The 21,401-nt window shown below is 52.8% G+C and overlaps 1 protein-coding gene across 1 annotated transcript in view; it reads left to right on the top strand.

The window, feature by feature from the left end:
- The window catches only part of LOC137332557 (NFX1-type zinc finger-containing protein 1-like), a 102,851-nt gene that overhangs the window by 9,088 nt on the left and 72,362 nt on the right, over positions 1-21,401 (top strand). Inside the window, exons 2-5 of the mRNA XM_067996479.1 lie at positions 10,364-11,818; positions 15,123-15,888; positions 17,587-17,727; positions 20,338-20,483. Of these exons, the coding sequence (XP_067852580.1) occupies positions 10,394-11,818; positions 15,123-15,888; positions 17,587-17,727; positions 20,338-20,483 (2,478 nt within the window). The 5' untranslated portion in view covers positions 10,364-10,393. The remainder of the gene's footprint in view (positions 1-10,363; positions 11,819-15,122; positions 15,889-17,586; positions 17,728-20,337; positions 20,484-21,401) is intronic.

Raw genomic sequence — 21,401 nt, 5'->3', positions numbered from 1 at the left:
GAAAAGGGGAGGTGCAACGAGACCTGGGTGTCCTTGTACACCAGTCACTGAAAGCGAGCATTCAGGTGCAACAAGCAGTTAGGAAGGCGAATGGTATGTTGACCTTCATTGCAAGAGGATTTGAGTACAGGAGCAGGGATATCTTACTTTTTTTTAATTCGTTCACGGGATGTGGGCGTCGCTGGTGAGGCCAGCATTTATTGCCCATCCCTAATTGCCCTTGAGAAGGTGGTGGTGAGCCGCCTTCTTGAACCGCTGCAGTCCGTGTGGTGACGGTTCTCCCACAGTGCTGTTAGGCAGGGAGTTCCAGGATTTTGACCCAGCGACAATGAAGGAACGGCGATATATTTCCAAGTTGGGATGGTGTGTGACTTGGAGGGGAACGTGAGGTGGTATTGTTCCCATGTGCCTGCTGCTCTTGTCCTTCTAGGTGGTAGAGGTCGCGGATTTGGGAGGTGCTGTCGAAGAAGCCTTGGCGAGTTGCTGCAGTGCATCCTGTGGATGGTACACACTGCAGCCACAGTGCGCCAGTGGTGAAGGTAGTGAATGTTTAGGGTGGTGGATGGGGTGCCAATCAAGCGGGCTGCTTTATCTTGGATGGTGTCGAGCTTCTTGAGTGTTGTTGGAGCTGCACTCATCCAAGCAAGTGGAGAGTATTCCATCACACTCCTGACTTGTGCCTTGTAGATGGTGGAAAGGCTTTGGGGAGTCAGGAGGTGAGTCACTCGCCGCAGAATACCCAGCCTCTGACCTGTTCTCGTAGCCACAGTATTTATATGGCTGGTCCAGTTAAATTTCTGGTCAATGGTGACCCCCAGGATGTTGATGGTGGGGGATTCGGCAATGGTAATGCCGTTGAATGTCAAGGGGAGGTGGTTAGACTCTCTCTTGTTGGAGATGGTCATTGCCTGGCACTTGTCTGGCACGAATGTTACTTGCCACTTATCAGCCCAAGCCTGGATGTTGTCCAGGTCTGGCTGCATGCGGGCTCGGACTGCTTCATTATTTGAGGGGTTGCGAATGGAACTGAACACTGTGCAGTCATCAGTGAACATCCCCATTTCTGACCTTATGATGGAGGGAAGGTCATTGATGAAGCAGCTGAAGATGGTTGGGCCTAGGACACTGCCCTGAGGAACTCCTGCAGCAATGTCCTGGGGCTGAGATGATTGGCCTCCAACAACCACTACCATCTTACTGCAGTTATACAGGGCCTTGGTGAGACCATACCTGGAGTATTGTGTGCAGTTTTGGTCTCCTTATCTGGGGAAGGATGTCCTTGCCATGGAGGGAGTGCAACAAAGGTTTACCAGACTGATTCCTGGGATGGCGGGACTGACGTATGAGGAGAGATTGGGTCGACTAGGCCTATATTCACTAGAGTTTCGAAGAATGAGAGGTGATCTCATTGAAACATATAAAATTCTAACAGGACCAGACAGACTAGATGCAGGGAGGATGTTCCCGATGGCCAAGGAGTCCAGAACCAGGGGTCACAGTCTCAGGATACGGGGTATGCCATTTAGAACCGAGATGAGGAGAAATTTCTTCACTCAGAGGGTGGTGAACCTGTGGAATTCTCTACCACAGAAGGCAGTGGAGGCCAAGTCATTAGATGTATTCAAGAAGGAGATAGATATATTTCTTAATGCTAAAGGGATCAAGGGATATGGGGAAAAAGCGGGAACAGGGTACTGAGTTAGACGATCAGCCATGATCACAAGGTCTGAATGGCCTACTCTTGCTCCTATTTTCTATGTTTCTATGACCTCACACTTACCTACACTGAAATCCATTTGCTACAGTTTTGCCCATTCACTTAATCTATTAATATCTCTGTAATTTTATGCTTCCATCTACACTGCTTGCAATGCTGCCTATCTTTGTATCATCAGCAAATCTGGATATGTGGCTTTCTATCCCATCATCTAAGTCATTAATAAATACAGTGAATAGTTGAGGCCCCAACACAGATCCCCGTGGGACTCCACTAGTCATCACATCCTGCCAATTTGAGTACCTGCCCATTATTCCTACTCTCTGCCTCCTGCCGCTCAGCCAATTTCCTAACCAGGTCAATAATAGTTTAATTCCTGGGATGAGAGGGTTGACCTATGAGGAGAGGTTGAGTAGAATGGGCCTATACTCTCTGGAGTTTAGAAGAATGAGAGGTGATCTCATTGAAACATATAAGATTCTGAGGGGACTTGACAGGGTAGATGCTGAGAGATTGTTTCCCCCGGCTGGAGAGTCTAGAACTAGGGGGCATAGTCTCAGGATGAGGGGTCGGCTATTTAAGACTGAGATGAGGAGGAATTTCTTCACTCGGAGAGTTGTGAATCTTTGGAATTCTCTACCTGACAAGGCTGTGGATGCTGAGTCATTGAATATATTCAAGGCTGAGGTCAATAGATTTTTGGACTCTAAGGGAATCAAGGGATATGGGGATCGGGCGGGAAAGTGGAGTTGAGTTTGAAGATCAACCATGATCTTATTGAATGGCGGAGCAGGCTTGAGGGGCCATATGGTCTACTCCTGCTCCTATTTCTTATGTTCTAGGACATGGGGAGAAACTGTTCCCATTGGCGGAAGGGTCAAGAACCAGAGGGCATAGATTTAAGGTGATTGGAAAAGAACCAAAGGTGACATGAGGAAAAACTTTTTTACACAGCGAGTGGTTAGGATCTGGAATGCACTGCCCGAGGGGGTGATAGAGGCAGTCAATCATGGCCTTCAAAAGGGAACTGGATAAGTACTTGAAACAAAAAAATGTGCAGGGCTACGGGGATAGGGCGGGGGAGTGGGACTAGCTGGATTGCTCTTGCATAGAGTTGGCACGGACTCGATGGGCCGAATGGCCTCCTTCCATGCTGTAACCTTTCTATGATTCTATGATATTGTTGCAGAAAGCAACACACTCAAGAAATTCGCTGCCTTTCTGACATGAGCACGTCTGGTTATCCCAATCTATATGAAAGTTAAAACCCCCCCATTAAAACCACGCTGCCTTTGGTACGTGCTTGTCTAATCTCTGCATTTATCCAGTCTGCCACTTCGCAGCTGCTACCAGGGGTCCTATACACAACTCCCACTACAGTCTTAAATCCTTTTCTATTTCTTAATTCTACTCATAAAGTCTCCACTGCCTGCTTACCTCTCATTATATCCTCTCATCATTGAAATTATTTCATCTTTAATCACTGAGGCTACTCCTCCCGCTTTACCTACCCTTCCTATAGACCTTATAACCTGGTATATTGCGTTCCCAGTCCTGACCGTCTTTGCGGCCATGACTCAGCAATGGCTCCCATGTCATACTCTCTAAGTTGAATTTGCGCCTGGAATTCATTCAATTTGTTCCTTACACTCCGTGCGTTTGTATAAAGAACGCTTATTTGGGCCACACACCCGAACCTGTCCTTCTGTCTAATGTTGTTTTTCTCACACATTTCTTATTTAAGAAGGGGTAAGGGGTTTGGTGGAGGTCAGCCAGTGCGGAGTTGGTAGAAATGCTGCTCAGTGAGGGATGAGGTTATTGGGGCGAGCAGGAGCTTGACACATGCATGTTCCAAATTATTGCTTACAGTGACGTACTTAGATTGCTCAATTATGTTTGTGGTGGTGAGGGAGGAAGAAGGGGTGCAGGTTATTTTTGCAACACTTTTAAAACGTCTTGTGAAACCCTTTGAAAAATCATCTTGTGGTGGGGGGGGAGGGCGTGGCGGGCTGGGGTGCAGGGGGGTGGGTGGGGGAGAGAGAAGGACATTGTGTGGGTGGTTGGGGGAGTGGGTTCAGTGTCCAGTGTTCAGATCACTCTGGTTTGGAGGGTTGCCAACTCTGGTTGGGTGTAATTGTGGGGATTTCATCACATGACCGCCCACCTTGAACTGCCCCGCCTCCACACTCCCGCCATTGGTCCGTACTCCAGGCAGACCGCCTTCCCACAGCCAATCGGAAAGGGAACAGACTCTTTGTTACCCAATTGGATTAATCTTGACTGTTGGTGAAACTGTTTTTTCTCCCCATCTCCAATATTTTTATAACTAATAAATGAAAGTGTTCCAAGAAAATGGGGGAAAAAACCCACAATTTTATTTAATTCCCCAATGATGTTTCTCCCGGGAGTCCAGGAGATTAATCCTCAAGGAGGGTTGGCAACTCTTCCTGTTGGGTGGCTCGTTATTGTTGTTTTTGCAGACTGCACGGGAGTTTCCAATGGGCGTGTGTCAGTCTGCATAGATCAACTACATCACTATGGCATCCACTGCAATTTGTTTACCTTCCAATACTTCAGCTAGGATTTCATCAGTAAGATTTGAAATTGCCAGTTCAAAGAAAAAACTTCCCTCCTGCTGTAGAACAGGTATTAAAGTACAATGTACTGACCTACATTGGCCCCCGGTCCGGGAACGCCTCGATTTTAAAATTCTCATCCTTGTTTTCAAATCCCTCCATGTCCTCACCCCTCCCTACCTCCTCCAGCCCTACAACCCTCCGAGATCTCTGCGCTCCTCCAATTCTGACCTCTTGCGCATCCCCTATTTTAATCGCTCCACCATTGGCGGCCGTGCCTTCAGCTGCCTCGGCCCTAAACTCTGGAATTCCCTCCCTAAACCTCTCCCCCTCTCTCTCTCCTCCTTTAAGACGCTCCTTAAAACCTACCTCTTTGACCAAGCTTTTGGCCACCTGTCCTAATATCTCCTTATGTGGCTCGGTGTCATGTTTTGTTTGATGATCGCTCCTGTGAAGCACCCTGGGACGTTTCACCATGTTAAAGGCGCGAAATAAATGCAAGTTGTCGTTGTCATAAAACTCCCTCCTTCCAAATTAAAAGGGACCTATGGCTTGAAACAGGCGGGCACTTTGGACACCTGGCAGTCGGCCCCTTTCAAAGTGTAGCCGGCCACATCACCGGTGTGACCAGGGCGGTAAGTCCGTTGCTCCCATCTCGAGGCCGTTACCGCCTCGTTAACACCTGGCGATGGCAGGGAAAATCATAGAATCATACAGCACAGGAGGAGGCCATTCGGCCCTTCGTGCCTGTGCCGGCTCTTTGAAAGAGCTATCCAATTAGTCCCACTACCCCCCCCCCCCCCCCCGCCCTGCTCTTTCCCCACAGCCCTGCAAATTTCTCCTTTTCAAGTATTTCTCCAATTCCCTTTTTGAAAGTTACTATCGAATCTGCTTCCACCGCCCTTTCAGGCAGCCCATTCCAGTGCATAATGTCAAATGCAACACAGAAATTACAGCACAGAAGGAGGCCATTCAGCCCACTGCTTCTGCGCCAGTACTGGCTCTTCAAATGGAGTTATTGACCCAAATTCCATTTCTTTCCCCTTTCCCCAAATACCTTTCTGTTCTTCCTTTTCAAAAACCCATCCATTTCCTTTTTAAATTATGTTACATTACATTTCCCACTTTTTAATCAACCCCCCTTCTCTCTCTCTCTCTCCCTCTTAAGTTCTGTCCATCTTTCTTGTTCTTTCATTCTCTGTGCGCATTGACCCTCACAGTCGGGGGGGGGATTGGGGGGCGTAGGCGGACTTTGCTTATTGCTGTAGCGGGAGAAGGAGTAGAGAGCTACCAAGAATTGAAGAGGCTGTACCAATCACCCAAGGCACAAGCTCTGACAATAATACCTGGGCCTGAGAGAGGAGAGAGGGACAAAAGGCTAACTGAACCCCCCGGGGCAGGATCCGATCAGGAGTTTCCTGGAAGTTTTAAAAATTCATATTACCACGTTTTAATTTCTTTGGAATGAGTCGAGTGACAACAGCCATGTGAAACCTGTTCAGGCAGTGAATCTTGTGATGGTGCCATCACACTGGTAACATCACTGATCGGGTCGTCGACTCTGGTTGGACGTATTCCTGGAGGCTTCGTCACATGACCTCCTGCCTCCAACAGCCCCGCCCCCCCCCCACACACTCTCGCCATTGGCCGCCCGACATGTCCATCCTCACGGTGCCCCGCATTCCTTCAGCCAATCGGACTGTTTGTTCCATGTTTGGATGATTCTTGACTGTCAGTCAAACAGCCATTTGAAGAGCCAGTACTGGCACAGAAGCAGTGGGCTGAATGGCCTCCTTCTGTGCTGTAATTTTACCATGTCCAATATTTTTATAACTAGTAAACAAATGTTTTTTTTAAAACACTTCATTTTTCATGCCCCTATAATTTTTCTCTCCTGGATTTGCTCACAGCAGTGTCCTAGAGATTATCTTTAATTCCTGGAGACTCCAGGGCAATCCAGGAGTGTTGGCAACCCTAAACCCACAGGAAGCCCCAGTCATTCCTTATTCTTTGTTGAGAAAGTTGGGTGAAGGATCAAGGCCCATAGTGCAGGACTACCACTGATTTCGAGAAGTTTGGGAGATAAGATGAGGTATGTCAAGAAATTGGTGATACCAAGGTTGGGGCTGAAAAGTCTTTAGGCTGTTGAAGAAAAGACAGAAAGAATTTGCATTTCTACAGTGCCTTTCAGGACGTCCCAAAGCACTTTACAACCAATGAAGTACTTTTGAAGTGTGGTCATTGCTTTAGTGTAGGAAACGTGGCAGCCAATTTGCGCACAGCAAGATCCCACAAACGGCAACGTGATAAATGACCAGATAATCTGTTTTAGTGACGTTGGTTGAGGGATAAATATTGGCCCAGGACAGCGGGGGAGAACTCCTCCGATCTCCTTCGAAATAGTGGCCGTGGGATCTTTTACATCCACCTGAGAGGGCAGATGGAGCCTCGGTTTAACGTCTCATCTGAAAGACGGCACCTCCGACAGTGCAGCACTCCCTCAGTACTGCACTGCGAGTGTCAGCCTGGATTATGTGCTCAAATCTCTGGAGTGGGGCTCAAACCTGCAACGTTCTGACTCAGAGGCCAGAGTGCTACCACTGAGCCACGGTCGACACGTTTAAGAAGTGTCCTTTCTTGACACTGATAAGAAAGGTAAGACTGAGGGAGGTAAAGAGTTCCACAGTTATGAGTCTGGAGCTCCGGTCTCCGCTCTCGGGACAGTCTGGAGCTCCGGTCTCCGCTCCCCGGGACGGTCTGGAGCTCCGGTCCCCACTCCCCGGGACGGTCTGGAGCTCCGGTCCCCACTCCCCGGGACGGTCTGGAGCTCCGGTCCCCACTCCCCGGGGACAGTCTGGAGCTCCGGTCTCCGCTCCCCGGGACAGTCTGGAGCTCCGGTCCCCACTTCCCGGGACAGTCTGGAGCTCCGGTCTCCGCTCTCGGGACAGTCTGGAGCTCCGGTTTCTGCTCCCCGGGACTGTCTGGAGCTCCGGCCTCCGCTCCCCGGGACTGTCTGGAGCTCCGGTCTCCGCTCCCCGGGACGGTCTGGAGCTCCGGTCCCCACTCCCTGGGACTGTCTGCAGCTCCGGTCTCCGCTCCCCGGGGACAGTCTGGAGCTCCGGTTTCCGCTCTCGGGACAGTCTGGAGCTCCGGTCTCCGCTCTCGGGACAGTCTGGAGCTCCGGTTTCCGCTCCCCGGGACTGTCTGGAGCTCCGGCCTCCGCTCCCCGGGACTGTCTGGAGCTCCGGCCTCCGCTCCCCGGGACTGTCTGGAGCTCCGGCCTCCGCTCCCCGGGACTGTCTGGAGCTCCGGTCTCCGCTCCCCGGGACGGTCTGGAGCTCCGGTTTCCGCTCCCCGGGACAGTCTGGAGCTCCGGTCCCCACTCCCCGGGACAGTCTGGAGCTCCGGTCCCCACTCCCCGGGACAGTCTGGAGCTCCGGTCTCCGCTCCCCGGGGACAGTCTGGAGCTCCGGTCTCCACTCCCCGGGACAGTCTGGAGCTCCGGTTTCCGCTCTCAGGACAGTCTGGAGCTCCGGTTTCCGCTCTCAGGACAGTCTGGAGCTCCGGTCTCCACTCCCCGGGACTGTCTGGAGCTCCGGTTTCCGCTCTCGGGACAGTCTGGAGCTCCGGTTTCCGCTCTCAGGACAGTCTGGAGCTCCGGTCTCCACTCCCCGGGCCTGTCTGGAGCTCCGGTCTCTGCTCCCCGGGACTGTCTGGAGCTCCGGTCTCCGCTCCCCGGGCCTGTCTGGAGCTCCGGTCTCCGCTCCCCGGGCCTGTCTGGAGCTCCGGCCTCCGCTCCCCGGGGACTGTCTGGAGCTCCGGTCTCCGCTCCCCGGGACTGTCTGGAGCTCCGGTCTCCACTCCCTGGGGACAGTCTGGAGCTCCGGTCTCCGCTCCCCGGAACGGTCTGGAGCTCCGGTCCCCACTCCCCGGGACTGTCTGGAGCTCCGGTCTCCGCTCCCCGGGGACAGTCTGGAGCTCCGGTTTCCGCTCTCAGGACAGTCTGGAGCTCCGGTTTCCGCTCCCCGGGACTGTCTGGAGCTCCGGTTTCCGCTCTCGGAACAGTCTGGAGCTCCGGTCTCCGCTCCCCGGGACTGTCTGGAGCTCCGGTCTCCACTCCCTGGGGACAGTCTGGAGCTCCGGTTTCCGCTCCCCGGGACTGTCTGGAGCTCCGGTTTCCGCTCTCGGGACAGTCTGGAGCTCCGGTTTCCGCTCTCAGGACAGTCTGGAGCTCCGGTCTCCGCTCCCCGGGACTGTCTGGAGCTCCGGTCTCCGCTCCCCGGGGACAGTCTGGAGCTCCGGTTTCCGCTCCCCGGGGACAGTCTGGAGCTCCGGTTTCCGCTCTCAGGACAGTCTGGAGCTCCGGTTTCCGCTCTCAGGACAGTCTGGAGCTCCGGTCTCCGCTCCCCGGGACTGTCTGGAGCTCCGGTTTCCGCTCTCGGGACGGTCTGGAGCTCCGGTCTCCACTCCCCGGGCCTGTCTGGAGCTCCGGTCTCCGCTCCCCGGGACTGTCTGGAGCTCCGGTCTCCGCTCCCCAGGCCTGTCTGGAGCTCCGGCCTCCGCTCCCCGGGGACTGTCTGGAGCTCCGGTCTCCGCTCCCCGGAACGGTCTGGAGCTCCGGTCTCCGCTCCCCGGGACTGTCTGGAGCTCCGGTCTCCGCTCCCCAGGACTGTCTGGAGCTCCGGTCTCCGCTCCCCGGGCCTGTCTGGAGCTCCGGCCTCCGCTCCCCGGGGACTGTCTGGAGCTCCGGTCTCCGCTCCCCGGAACGGTCTGGAGCTCCGGTCTCCGCTCCCCGGGACTGTCTGGAGCTCCGGTCTCCGCTCTCGGGACGGTCTGGCGCTCCGGTCCCCACTCCCCGGGGACTGTCTGGAGCTCCGGCCTTCGCTCCCCGGGACTGTCTGGAGCTCCGGCCTCCGCTCCCGGGGACTGTCTGGAGCTCCGGTCTCCGCTCCCCGGAACGGTCTGGAGCTCCGGTCTCCGCTCCCCGGGGACTGTCTGGAGCTCCGGTCTCCGCTCCCCGGGGACTGTCTGGAGCTCCGGCCTCCGCTCCCCGGGACTGTCTGGAGCTCCGGCCTCCGCTCCCCGGGACTGTCTGGAGCTCCGGTCTCCGCTCTCGGGACAGTCTGGAGCTCCGGCCTCCGCTCCCCGGGGACTGTCTGGAGCTCCGGCCTCCGCTCCCCGGGACTGTCTGGAGCTCCGGTCTCCGCTCTCGGGACGGTCTGGCGCTCCGGTCCCCACTCCCCGGGACTGTCTGGAGCTCCGGCCTCCACTCCCCGGGGACTGTCTGGAGCTCCGGCCTCCGCTCCCCGGGACTGTCTGCAGCTCCGGTCTCCGCTCTCGGGACGGTCTGGCGCTCCGGTCCCCACTCCCCGGGACTGTCTGGAGCTCCGGCCTCCGCTCCCCGGGACTGTCTGGAGCTCCGGCCTCCGCTCCCCGGGACTGTCTGGAGCTCCGGCCTCCGCTCCCCGGGACGGTCTGGAGCTCCGGTCTCCACTCCCCGGGACTGTCTGGAGCTCCGGCCGCCGCTCCCGGGGACTGTCTGGAGCTCCGGTCTCCGCTCTCGGGACTGTCTGGAGCTCCGGTCTCCACTTCCCGGGACTGTCTGGAGCTCCGGTCTCCGCTCCCCGGGACTGTCTGGAGCTCCGGTCTCCGCTCCCCGGGACTGTCTGGAGCTCCGGTCTCCGCTCCCCGGGACTGTCTGGAGCTCCGGTCTCCACTTCCCGGGACTGTCTGGAGCTCTGGCCTCCACTTCCCGGGACAGTCTGGACCTCCGGTCTCCGCTCCCGGGGACAGTCTGGAGCTCTGGCCTCCGCTCCCCGGGACTGTCTGGAGCTCCGGTCTCCGCTCCCCAGGAACCGTCTGGAGCTCTGGCCTCCGCTCCCCGGGGACAGTCTGGAGCTCCGGTCTCCACTTCCCGGGACTGTCTGGAGCCTGACTCAGAGGTGGGAATGCTAGCACTGAGCCCAAGGCTGGCTCCAAAACAAAGGATGAAACTGTAAAATAGTGAGCGATTAAATAAATAACACAAAATAAAATCACTGAACTAAAGTTTAAATGTTGGATCTCGCAGGGTCGGAAATTCCCCCTCCTGATTTCGAACATGGATGGCAGGAAGCGAAGAAGACCAGATACTTCCCACAATGGCTTTGGGCACAGCTTCAGGAAAGTTGCCCGGTTATCTTGCAGTGTGAGTGGAGTTCAAGTCAGAAATGGATTCCCCAGGCAAGGCCCTAGTTTCTCACCAGCCCCGCCGTCGTTTCTCGACTCGCTGGAAAACCGCGTGGACAATCGGCAGGAGTCGGTTTTACCCTTTCTGATGAGTCACAGAGATGAACTGGGACAAATACTCAATGGAACGGACTTGAGGGGCCCTGACGTCCATTGTCTGATCAAGGGCCTGAAGACGGCCGTAGAAGTGGCCTCCTGCAAAGAGGAGATCCTACCCATTCTCCAATTGGTGATCCAGTCTTCGTTCTTGGTGAGGAGCTTGGTTTGTTCCATAGCCGTTCTCAACGGTAGCGACGGCCAAATCGACAGAGGCGTGACTGACAACGTCATCGCGTTCCTTCGGCACCTGACCCTGGCGTTCCCCGGGAGGATTCGAGCCCTCATCTCCGTCCCGGTGGACCTGCTGCACGCCAAGCTTCAAAGGCTTCAGAGCGTGGGCTGTCAGTTTTCCTGGCCGATGAGAAAGCAGCTATTTGACCTCCAGAGTGCTGTCAATGAGGCCTTCCCCGGAGCTCCGAGCCTCGCGCAGGGCGGGCTGTTCAGCGCAGAGCAGCCCGCTGACTTCCGTGCCCTTTCCATCTTTCCCAGGTCCGAGGATATGCTTGGCCTGGTGAACCCCACGGTGCGCCCCAACAAGATCAGGGGGCCTTACCAGAGCAACCTTGCGTACCTGGACACCCACTTCCGTCTCTTACGGGAAGACTTTGTGAAGCCTCTGAGGGAGGGCCTCACAGCCTGCCTCGCGCCCAGGAGCCATTTTGTCCCGGCTTGTGGACAGGCCGGCGAGCTGCAGATTTACAGAAAAGTTCAGGTCCTCCACCCAGTCTGCCAGTGGGCAGGCATCACGTACAAGGTCCGGTTTGACGCCGGAGTGTTTCGGCCCGGTCTTTGGTCGGCTTCCAAGAGATTAATGAAAGGATCCCTGGTGTGTCTCATGGCGACGGATTGCGATGAGATATTCTTCGCGACGGTGACGAGATGGGACGCCCAGTTGCTCGCCCGAGGCTTGGTTTGGCTCAAGTTCTCTGTCAGCCACACGGAACTGTCCAAGCGCGTCTACCGACACAAGTTCGTCATGGTGGAGTCGCCGGTTTTCTTTGAGTCCTACCAACATGTCCTCACGGGTCTCCAAGAAATGGACGTCCAGCGGGTGCCTTTCCAGAGATACATTGTGAAGTGTAAGGCCAAAGTCCACCCGCCTGCCTATCTCCAGCAACGGGATGTGAGCCTTGATCTGAGGCCGTTGCTCAGAAACGCCAATGGAGATGATGCTGATGGAACTGTGGGTGAAGCTGAGGTAGGACTCGCGCTACGCCAGGTGACTACAACAACTTGCATTTAACGTAGTGAAACGTCCCAAGTCGCTTCACAGGAGCGATTATCAAACAAAATTTGACACCGAGCCACATAAAGAGATATTAGGACAGGTGACCAAAAGCTTGGTCAAAGAGGTAGGTTTTAAAAAGTGTTTTAAAGGAGGAGAGAGAGGGAGAGAGGCGGAGAGGTTTAGGGAGGGAATTCCAGAGCTCAGGGCCCAGGCAGCTGAAGGCACAGCCGCCAATGGTGGAGCGATTAAAATCGGGGATGTTCAAGAGGCCAGAAGTGGAGGAGCGCAGAGATCTCGGAGGGTTGTAGGGCTGGAGGAGGTCACAGAGATAGGGAGGGGCGAGGTCACGGAGGGATTTGAAAACAAGGATGAGAATTTTAAAAACTATAATGTAAGTGCCTGGAGCAGCATCTTTCCCTCTGCAGATCATACACAAATATTTGACAGTGGCAGGACAAGTTGATAAAGCATATGGGAGCCTGGGCTTTATTAATAGAGGCATAAGAGTACAAAGCAAGGACGTTATGGTAAATCTTTATGAAACACTGGTTAGGCCTCAGCTGGAGTATTGTGTTCAATTCTGGGCACCTCACTTTAGGAAGGATGTCAAGGCCTTGGAGATGGTGTAGAAGAGATTTACTAGAATGGTGCCAGGGATGTGGAGAGACTGGAGAGGGTGGGGTTGTTCTCCTTAGAACAGAGAAGGTTAAGAGTAGATTTGTTAGAGGTGTTCAAAATCATGGGGGATTTTGATAGAGTAAATAAGGAGAAACTGATTCCAGTGGTGGCAGGGTCGGTAACCAGAGGACACAGATTTAAGATAAAGAGGGGAGATGAGGAGAATTTTTTTTTATGATCTGGAATGCGCTGCCTGAAAAGGGCAGATTCAATAGTAATTTTCAAAAGTGAATTGGATAAATACTTGAAAAGGAAAAATCTGCAGGGCCACAGGGGAAGTGGGACTAATAGGATAGCTCTTTCAAAGGGCCGGCACAGGAACGATGGACCGAATGGCCTCCATATATATCCTGTATGATTCTGTGAACTCCTTTCTGGGACATGATTCCATGAGTACCTGTCACCATTGGCACCTCACCCATGTGGTCATTGTTCAGTAAGGGAGGTATCCAACTACATGGGTTATCACAGACACCCCGTATTTCTGTTCTCACCTTATATCCCCACGCATGCGTTTTCCATCAGTGGTCCCTGGATAATGATTATGCCTGGAAGCTGGCCCATTTTTCCTTCTCTTGCCTTCAATGTGTAATACCCTGTACATGACTGGTTAAACTATCGACCAACAACTGGGAAAAAAAATATCAAAACCACGGCTGGACCAGTAAAATCTTGACCTGGCTGCAAACCCAACTAAGAAAGAAAGAGCCTGAATTTGTAAAGTACCTTTCACATCCTCAGGATGTCCCAAAGCTCTTCCCAGCCAGTGAATTACTTTTGAAGTGTAATCACTGTTGTAATGTGTGTGTCTGTATGTGTGTGTGTCTGTGTATCTATATCTGTAAGTGTGTGTATGTGTGTGACTGTATGCATGTGTGCATGTATGTGTACGTGTATCTGTATGTGCGTAAATGTATGTGTGTATGTCTGTACATACACGTACGCCTGTGTGTGTGACTGTCTGTGCGCGTGTATCTGTGTGTGCGCGTGTATCTGTGTGTGCGCGTGTAGCTGTGTGTGCGCACCTCTCTGTGTGCGTACACGTATCTACATGTGCGCACGTGTATCTGTATATGCGTGTCGAAACAGAAAATTTATGGCATAAAAGGCAGCCATTCGGCCCATCGTGTCTGTGCCTGTCGAAAATGAGCCCCCAGCCTAATCCCACTTCCCCGCACTTGGTCCGTAGCCCTGCAGGTCACGGCTCTTCAGGTGCACATCCAGGTACTTTTTAAATGAGTTGAGGGTTTCTGCCTCTACCACCCTTTCAGGCAGTGAGTTCCAGACCCCCACCACCCTCTGGGGGAAAACATTTCTCCTCAGCTCCCCTCTAATCCTTCCACCAATTACTTTAAATCTATGCCCTCTGGTTATTGACCCCTCCGCTAAGGGAAATAGGTCCTCCCTATCCACTCTATCTAGACCCCTCATAATTTCGATTCAATTAAATCATCCCTCAGCCTCCTCTCTCTTAAGCTGCGGGGTGATCACCTCCTGAAATGTAGCTCTCAGCCTCGCGGATGCTCTGCAGTGACTCCAGCTGCTGCTCAAGGTCTGAGACCCGGAGCTCGAGCTCCTCCAGCTGACGACACTTCCTGCAGCTGTGGTTGTCCAGGACACGGGAACCGTCCTGGAGTTCCCTCATGGCACAAGGTGTGCATTCGACGGATCTGAGGTGCCCAGCCATGCCTCGATTTATTAAATTTAACAAAAATAAACTAAAGAATTTTAAAGAAAACACCAGCTACTCACCAATCAGCTCTGTCCCTTGTGCTGACGTCACTTCAGGTTTTTTCCTCGCTCCCTGGGCCTCACTTTTTACCCGCTCCGACGCTCCGATGTTCCGCCCTGGTCTTTCGCAGGTCCGCGCTCGCTCTCGACTCCGGGCTCCCATGTGTATGTGTGTGTGCGCGCGCGTGTATCTGTGTGTGCGCGCGCGTGTATCTGTGTGTGCGCGCGTGTGTATCTGTGTGCGCGCGCGTGTATCTGTGTGTGCGCGCGCGTGTATCTGTGTGTGCGCGCGCGTGTGTCTGTGTGCGCGCGCGTGTGTCTGTGTGCGCGCGCGTGTGTCTGTGTGCGCGCGCGTGTGTCTGTGTGCGCGCGCGCGTGTCTGTGTGCGCGCGCGTGTCTGTGTGCGCGCGCGCGTGTCTATGTGCGCGCACGCGTATCTGTGTGCGCGCATGTGTATCTGTGTGGTGCGCGCGTGTCTGTGTGTGCGCGCGTGTATCTGTGTGTGCGCGCGCGTGTATCTGTGTGTGCGCGCGCGCATGTATCTGTCTGTGTGGTGCGCGCGTGTCTGTGTGTGCGCGCGCGTGTATCTGTCTGTGTGGCGCGCGCGTGTCTGTGTGTGCGCGCGTGTGTATCTGTGTGTGCGCGCGCGTGTCTGTGTGGTGCGCGCGTGTATCTGTGTGTGCGCGCGCGTGTCTGTGTGGTGCGCGTGTATCTGTGTGTGCGCGCGCGTGTCTGTGTGGTGCGCGTGTATCCGTGTGTGCGCGCGCGTCTGTGTGTGAGTATTTGCGGCTTTGTTTATTTCCAACAGTTCTTGTTTGTCTTTTTTTTCACATTTTGTCTGGACACTTTTTGCCTTTATTTTTAGATGGAGAGTTGTCCGGGGGATGAAGTCTACCCAGTCGAGGAGCCAGTACTGGAGCAGGCTCTCGTAGCAGAGGAGCGAGTCAACATGATCGAGGAGCAGGACCACCTAACAGAGGATTCCTTTGGTCCACCTGAGGGTAGTGTGAGCCCAGCAGAAAAGACAATGGAAGCAGCAGCAGAGGAGGCCGACCCATCGGGCGAGAGAATGGGGCCTGCAGTGGAGTATATTCACCTTGCCGATGAGAGTGACAGTAGCGTGGAAGAGGAGCATCTCTCAGCATCAGAGAGAAGTTTCAGCCCAGCAGAGGAGTTTATTAGCATCGCAGAGCAACAGCTCCACCCAGGAGAGGAGATCGTCAGCCTCACGGGGAGGGGCACCGGCCCACTAGAGAAGAGCATGAATCCCATAAAGCAGAGGGGCGACCTCACGGGGCAAGGGGGCGACCTCACGGGGCAAGGGGGCGACCTCACGGGGCAAGGGGGCGACCTCACGGGGCAAGGGGGCGACCTCACGGGGCAAGGGGGCGACCTCACGGGGCAAGGGGGCGACCTCACGGGGCAAGGGGGCGACCTCACGGGACATGGCGATAACCTCACGGGACAAGGGGGCAATTTTGCGGAGAAGAACAACAAGTATCAGGTCGATCCATTTAAACAAGACTTCCGGTCCCTACGATGGTTGAGGCACTTTGACAAATCTCAACTGAAGGCTCTTCAAAAGGCCCTGACCCGGGAGTTTGCACTGATCCAGGGTCCTCCTGGAACAGGTATGTGGACATGGTCATGCTTCCCTGCTTGGGTGTGTACTGAGAACGCATCGGACATTGGTGACGAGCGGCAGGGCCAAAGTGAGCGGCTGTGGGCGGGAGTTCCTTTTGGCGAGAAGGCGAAGGCCCGTAGTGCAGACACCGAGGTAGAAACGAGCAGTAGACTGGACAAGGTGAATTGGGAATTAGCCATAGGGTAGCACCAAGCTTGGGTTTTAAAAGCCAGTAGATTTTAGGAGGGAGAGGATGTCATAAAAGCCAACAGCCATAATAGTTTGATGGCACCATGAGAATAGCACCATACACACCACCCTAACAGCAGAGGACTGTGTAACCCAGGGAGCGTTAGATAATTTATTTTCTGTGCCATTCTATTGAGGTTTAATGCCTAGCGGTCAGGCCTGGGGGCTATGACAGCTCTTCGCTCCCTAGCCCAGTGGGCTGCAGCCAGTTGTAACACCCCGACTGGCTATATCAGCTAACTCAACACTGACCAGTGACGCTGAGAGGATGTTTCCCCTGGCCGGAGAGTCTAGAACTAGGGGGCGTAGTCTCAGGATAAAGGGGTCGGCTGTTTAGGACTGAGATGAGGAGGAATTTCTTCCCTCAGAGGGTTGTGAATCTTTGGAATTCTCTTCCCCAGAGGGCTGTGGATGCTGAGTCATTGAGTCTATTGGGATGGATAGATTTTTGGACTCCAGGGGAATCACGGGATATGGGGATCGGGCGGGAAAGTGGAGTTGAGGTCGAAGATCAGCCACGATCTGGTTTTGATAGAGTAAATAGGGAGAAACTGTTTCCACTGGCAGGAGGGTCGGTAACCAGAGGACACAGATTTAAGGTAATATCCAAAAGAACCAGAAGGGAAATGGGGAGAAATATTTTGCCGCAGCGAGTTGTTATGATCTGGAATGCTCTGCCTGAATGGTGGAGCAGGCTCCAGGGGCCGTGTGGCCTGCTGCTGCTCTGATTTCTTATGATCTTATGGAACCTGTTCTGTTCCCCTCGGCTGCTCAATGCTTTCACCAGATGGGAGGGATGATATATTCGACCTATCAGTCACCCTCTGTCCATATAGGGCACTCCCTTCCCAACCAGATTAATATTTAGCATTTCTACAGCGCCTTTCATGACCTCAGTTCACCCCAAAGCACTTTACAGCCAATGAAGTACTTTTTTTTGAAGTGTAGTCACTGTTGTAATGTAGGAAACGCGGCAGCCAATCTGCGCACAGCAAGATCCCACAAACAGCGATGAGATAAATGACCAGATAATCTGTTTTTAGTGATGTGGGTCGAGGGATAAATATTGGCCCAGGACACCGGGGGGAACTCCCCTGCTTTTCTTCAAAAATAGTGGCCGTTATACATCCACATGAGAGGACAGACGGGGACTTGGTTTAACGTCTCATCCAAAAGACGGCGCCTCCGACAGTGCAGCACTCCCTCAGTACTGCGCCAGGGAGTGTCAGCCTGGATTATGTGCTCAGGTCTCCGGAGTGGGACTCGAACTCATGACCTTCTAACTCAGAGGCGAGAGAGTGCTACCCACTGAGTCAAGGCTGACAGCTTAACTGCTTTTCCTTGTTCTAAACGCTAACTCGAGTGTATGTTGGACTGACAGGATATTAGAGGTAGTGCATTGGACCAGTGCTGGGTGTGTATGTAACCTGTGGTTTGGTTGCCGATATCACAACAGGAAAGACCTTCCTCGGGCTGAAGATTGTGCAGCTGCTGTTACACCATCAGAGTCTCTGGCAGAAGAACAATGTGACAACGGAACACAGCCCGATTCTGGTCGTCTGCAACACAAACCATGCTTTGGATCAGTTCCTGGAAGGTGAGGTGTTTCTTTTAAAAGTAACACCACCGTGATTAGTTTGAGATTAGTTTAAATATGGTTTAAAAAAAAATTCTGGAAATAAAAAAAGCCGGTGTCAGTAAAAGTGACCATGAGGCTGTCGGATTTTCGTTAAAAACCCACTGGTTCACTGATGTCCTTTTAGGGAAGGAAACCTGCCGTCCTTGCCTGGTCTGGCCTGGCCTGGCCTGGCCTGTTTGTGTCTCTAGTCCCACACCAATGTGATTGACTCTTAACTGCCCTCTGAAGTGGCCCGGTGAGACACTCAGTTATATCGAACCGCTAGCATTGTGGAAGCACCTTCATCACACACAGCAGTTCAAGAAGAAGGCCCACCACCTCTTTATCAAGGGTAACTAGGGAAGGGCAATAAATCATACTATCATACAGCACGGAATGAGGCCATTCCACCCATCGTGCCTGTGCCGGCTCTTTGAAAGAGCTCTCCAATTAGTCCCACTCCCTCGCTCTTTCCCCATAGCCCTGCAAATTTTTCCTTTTCAAATATTGAAAAAGTCAGAGCAGGTTAAGGGGAGATTTAATCCAGGTGTTCAAAATTATGAGGGGTTTTGATAGAGTAAATAAGGAGAAACTGTTTCCAGTGGTGGGAGGGTCGGTAGTCCAACAGCTTTATTTGAAATCACAAGATTTTGGAGCTTTCCTCCTTCGTCAGGTGAAAGACTTCACCTGACGAAGGAGCAAAGCTCTGAAAGCTTGTGATTTCAAATAAAGCTGTTGGACTATAACCTGGTGTTGTGCGACTCCTTACATTTGTCCACCCCAGTCCATCACCGGCATCTCCACATCATGACATACTCAAGTACTGTATAACCATACCCCAATATTGTCTGACATACCCCAGCACTGTATGACATACCCCAGCACTGTCTGACATACCCCAGTGCTGTCTGACATACCCCAGTGCTGTCTGACATACCCCAGTGCTGTCTGACATACCCCAGTGCTGTCTGACATACCCCAGTGCTGTCTGACATACCCCAGTGCTGTCTGACATACCCCAGTGCTGTCTGACATACCCCAGTGCTGTCTGACATACCCCAGTGCTGTCTGACATACCCCAGTGCTGTATGACCATACCCCAGTGCTGTCTGACATACCCCAGTGCTGTCTGACATACCCCAGTGCTGTCTGACATACCCCAGTGCTGTATGACATACCCTAGCACTGTCTGACATACCCCAGTGCTGTCTGACATACCCCAGTGCTGTCTGACATACCCCAGTGCTGTCTGACATACCCCAGCACTGTCTGACATACCCCAGTGCTGTCTGACATACCCTAGCACTGTCTGACATACCCCAGTGCTGTCTCACACACTCAAGTACTTTCTGATATAATCAAGTATTGTCTGACATACCCCAGTATTGTATGACATGCCCCAATACTGTCTCACACGCCCAAGTACTTTCTGACATACCCCAGTACTGCCTGACATACCCCAGTACTGCCTGACATAATCCAGTAGTATCTGACATGCCCCAGTACTGTATGACATACCCCAGTGCTGTCTCACACACTCAGGTAGTTTCTGACATACTCAAGTACTTAATGACATACCCCAGTGCTGTCTAACATGCCCAAATACTTTCTGACATACCCCAGTACTGTCTGACATACCTCAATACAGTCTGACATACCCCAATACTGAATTGATGGATGGGGTAGAGTCTGTGCTAGTGTAGATTGTACAGGGTCTGTGGGAGGAGATTGATGGATGGGGTAGAGTCCGTGCTAGTGTAGGTTGTACAGGGTCTGGGGGAGGAGGGGTGTTACAAATGTCAATACTTACTTTACGATCTAGCACTCTCTGAAAACCGGCCGGCACTAACCTTTCCTAATACAGGCTGCATGTGTTCATGCCTCAATCTACAGTCTCTCACTGCCTCCCTCTGGCTGGGAAAGAAGGCAAAACTGACCTGCCTATCTCACTGTTTCACACTCAAACTGAGCTGGACTGGCTCTTCCAGAGAGCGAAGAGCAAATGTTAGACCTCCTGACCCCCTCCGTCAACTCTCTATCTTGAGGATTGGTTTACTCAAAGCTACCAGTTTGAATGAGAAATCTTTCTCCCCGCCCACCCCCCCACTTTGGTATGGGAGCCATGGCAACTACATTGCTCCCTGCTGGCAACTCTGAATGGAAGTCAGTCCCAACATTACAGATGCAAACTTCTCTGGAATGTGCCAATGCCCCCCCGCCCCCCCCCCCCACCATTGTCTCAAACTGATATGGCAGTGCGTGAGTACACAGTTGTGACAGAAACTTCACCTGGTACACCAGCTAATGCTTCCATTCAACATCCTGTTTGTTCTAGGAGTTGTCCCTTTGTGAACTCACAAGCAACATCATAATGTAAATTCACCCAGACCCAATAGGCAAAAAAAACCTCAATGTTACAAGTGGGTTTGATGGGCTGAACGGCCTCTTCTCATTCTGTTGCTTTCTCATGTTCCAATCTCGATCCTAGCTGGTATTTATCCAGCTCCTGTGCGAGGGGGATACTGGTGTCTAAGGGATGTGGTCACTACAGGTACCACTGGTTAGTAACCGACCTGTGATTCTTTTCAGGGATGCTTGAGTTTAAACGCACTGGGATCGTGCGCATCGGGGGATTCTGCAATAACGAGAAGCTTCAGAAGTTCTCCCTGGTGGAAATTCGTCAGACGACACTCCAGCAGGTCCTGACTCCCTCCCAAAGGCGCAGGTTCAAAGAGGTGGGCCCGCTGTGTTTTCCTAGCCCTCTGTGATCTTGGAATATTAGTGATCAAAAGTATAAAAGAAAGACTTGGGGGTGTATATAGCAGCACTGCTCAGAAAGATCTCAAAGAGCTTGGATAATAAGAGTCTAAATGGGGTAGAGGAGCAGAGGGATCTGGGGGTACAGATACACAAATCACTAAAAATAGCGACGCAGGTTAATAAGGCCATAAAAAATCCAAACCAAGCACTGGGGTTCATTTCTAGAGGGATTGAATTGAAAAGCAGAGAAGTTATGTTAAACTTGTATAGAACCTTGGTTAGACCACACTTGGGAGTACTGTGCACAGTTCTGGTCTCCATATTATAAAAAGGATATCGAGGCATTGGAGAGGGTGCAAAATAGATTCACAAGGATGATACCAGAACTGAGAGGTTATACCTATCAGGAAAGATTGATCAGGCTGGGGCTCTTTTCTCTGGAAGAGAGAAGACTGAGGGGTGACACAATAGAGGTCTTTAAGATTATGAAAGGGTTTGATGGGGTAGACGTAGAGAAGATGTTTCCACTTGCGGGGGAGACCAGAACTAGGGGTCATAAATATAAGATAGTCACTAATAAATCCAATCGGGAATTCAGGAGAAACTTCTTTACCCAGAGAGTGGTGAGAATGTGGAACTCGCTAACACATGGAGTAGTTGAGGCGAATAGTGTCGATGCATTTAAGGGGAAGCTCGATAAACACATGAGGGAGAAAGGAATAGAAGGATATGCTGATAGGGTGAGATGAAGTAGGGAGGGAGGAGGCTCGTGTGGAGCATGAACGACCAGTCATGTAACATCGAGTTACACGAGTCTACAGCACAGGCCAGTTGGGCCGAATGGCCTGTTTCTGTGCTGTAGACTCGATGTAGCTCACAGACGAGGGAATTTC

Source organism: Heptranchias perlo, chromosome 2 (genome assembly GCF_035084215.1).
Source record: "Heptranchias perlo isolate sHepPer1 chromosome 2, sHepPer1.hap1, whole genome shotgun sequence".
Lineage (NCBI taxonomy): Eukaryota > Metazoa > Chordata > Chondrichthyes > Hexanchiformes > Hexanchidae > Heptranchias > Heptranchias perlo.
This window is presented reverse-complemented; position numbering and strand designations above follow the sequence as displayed.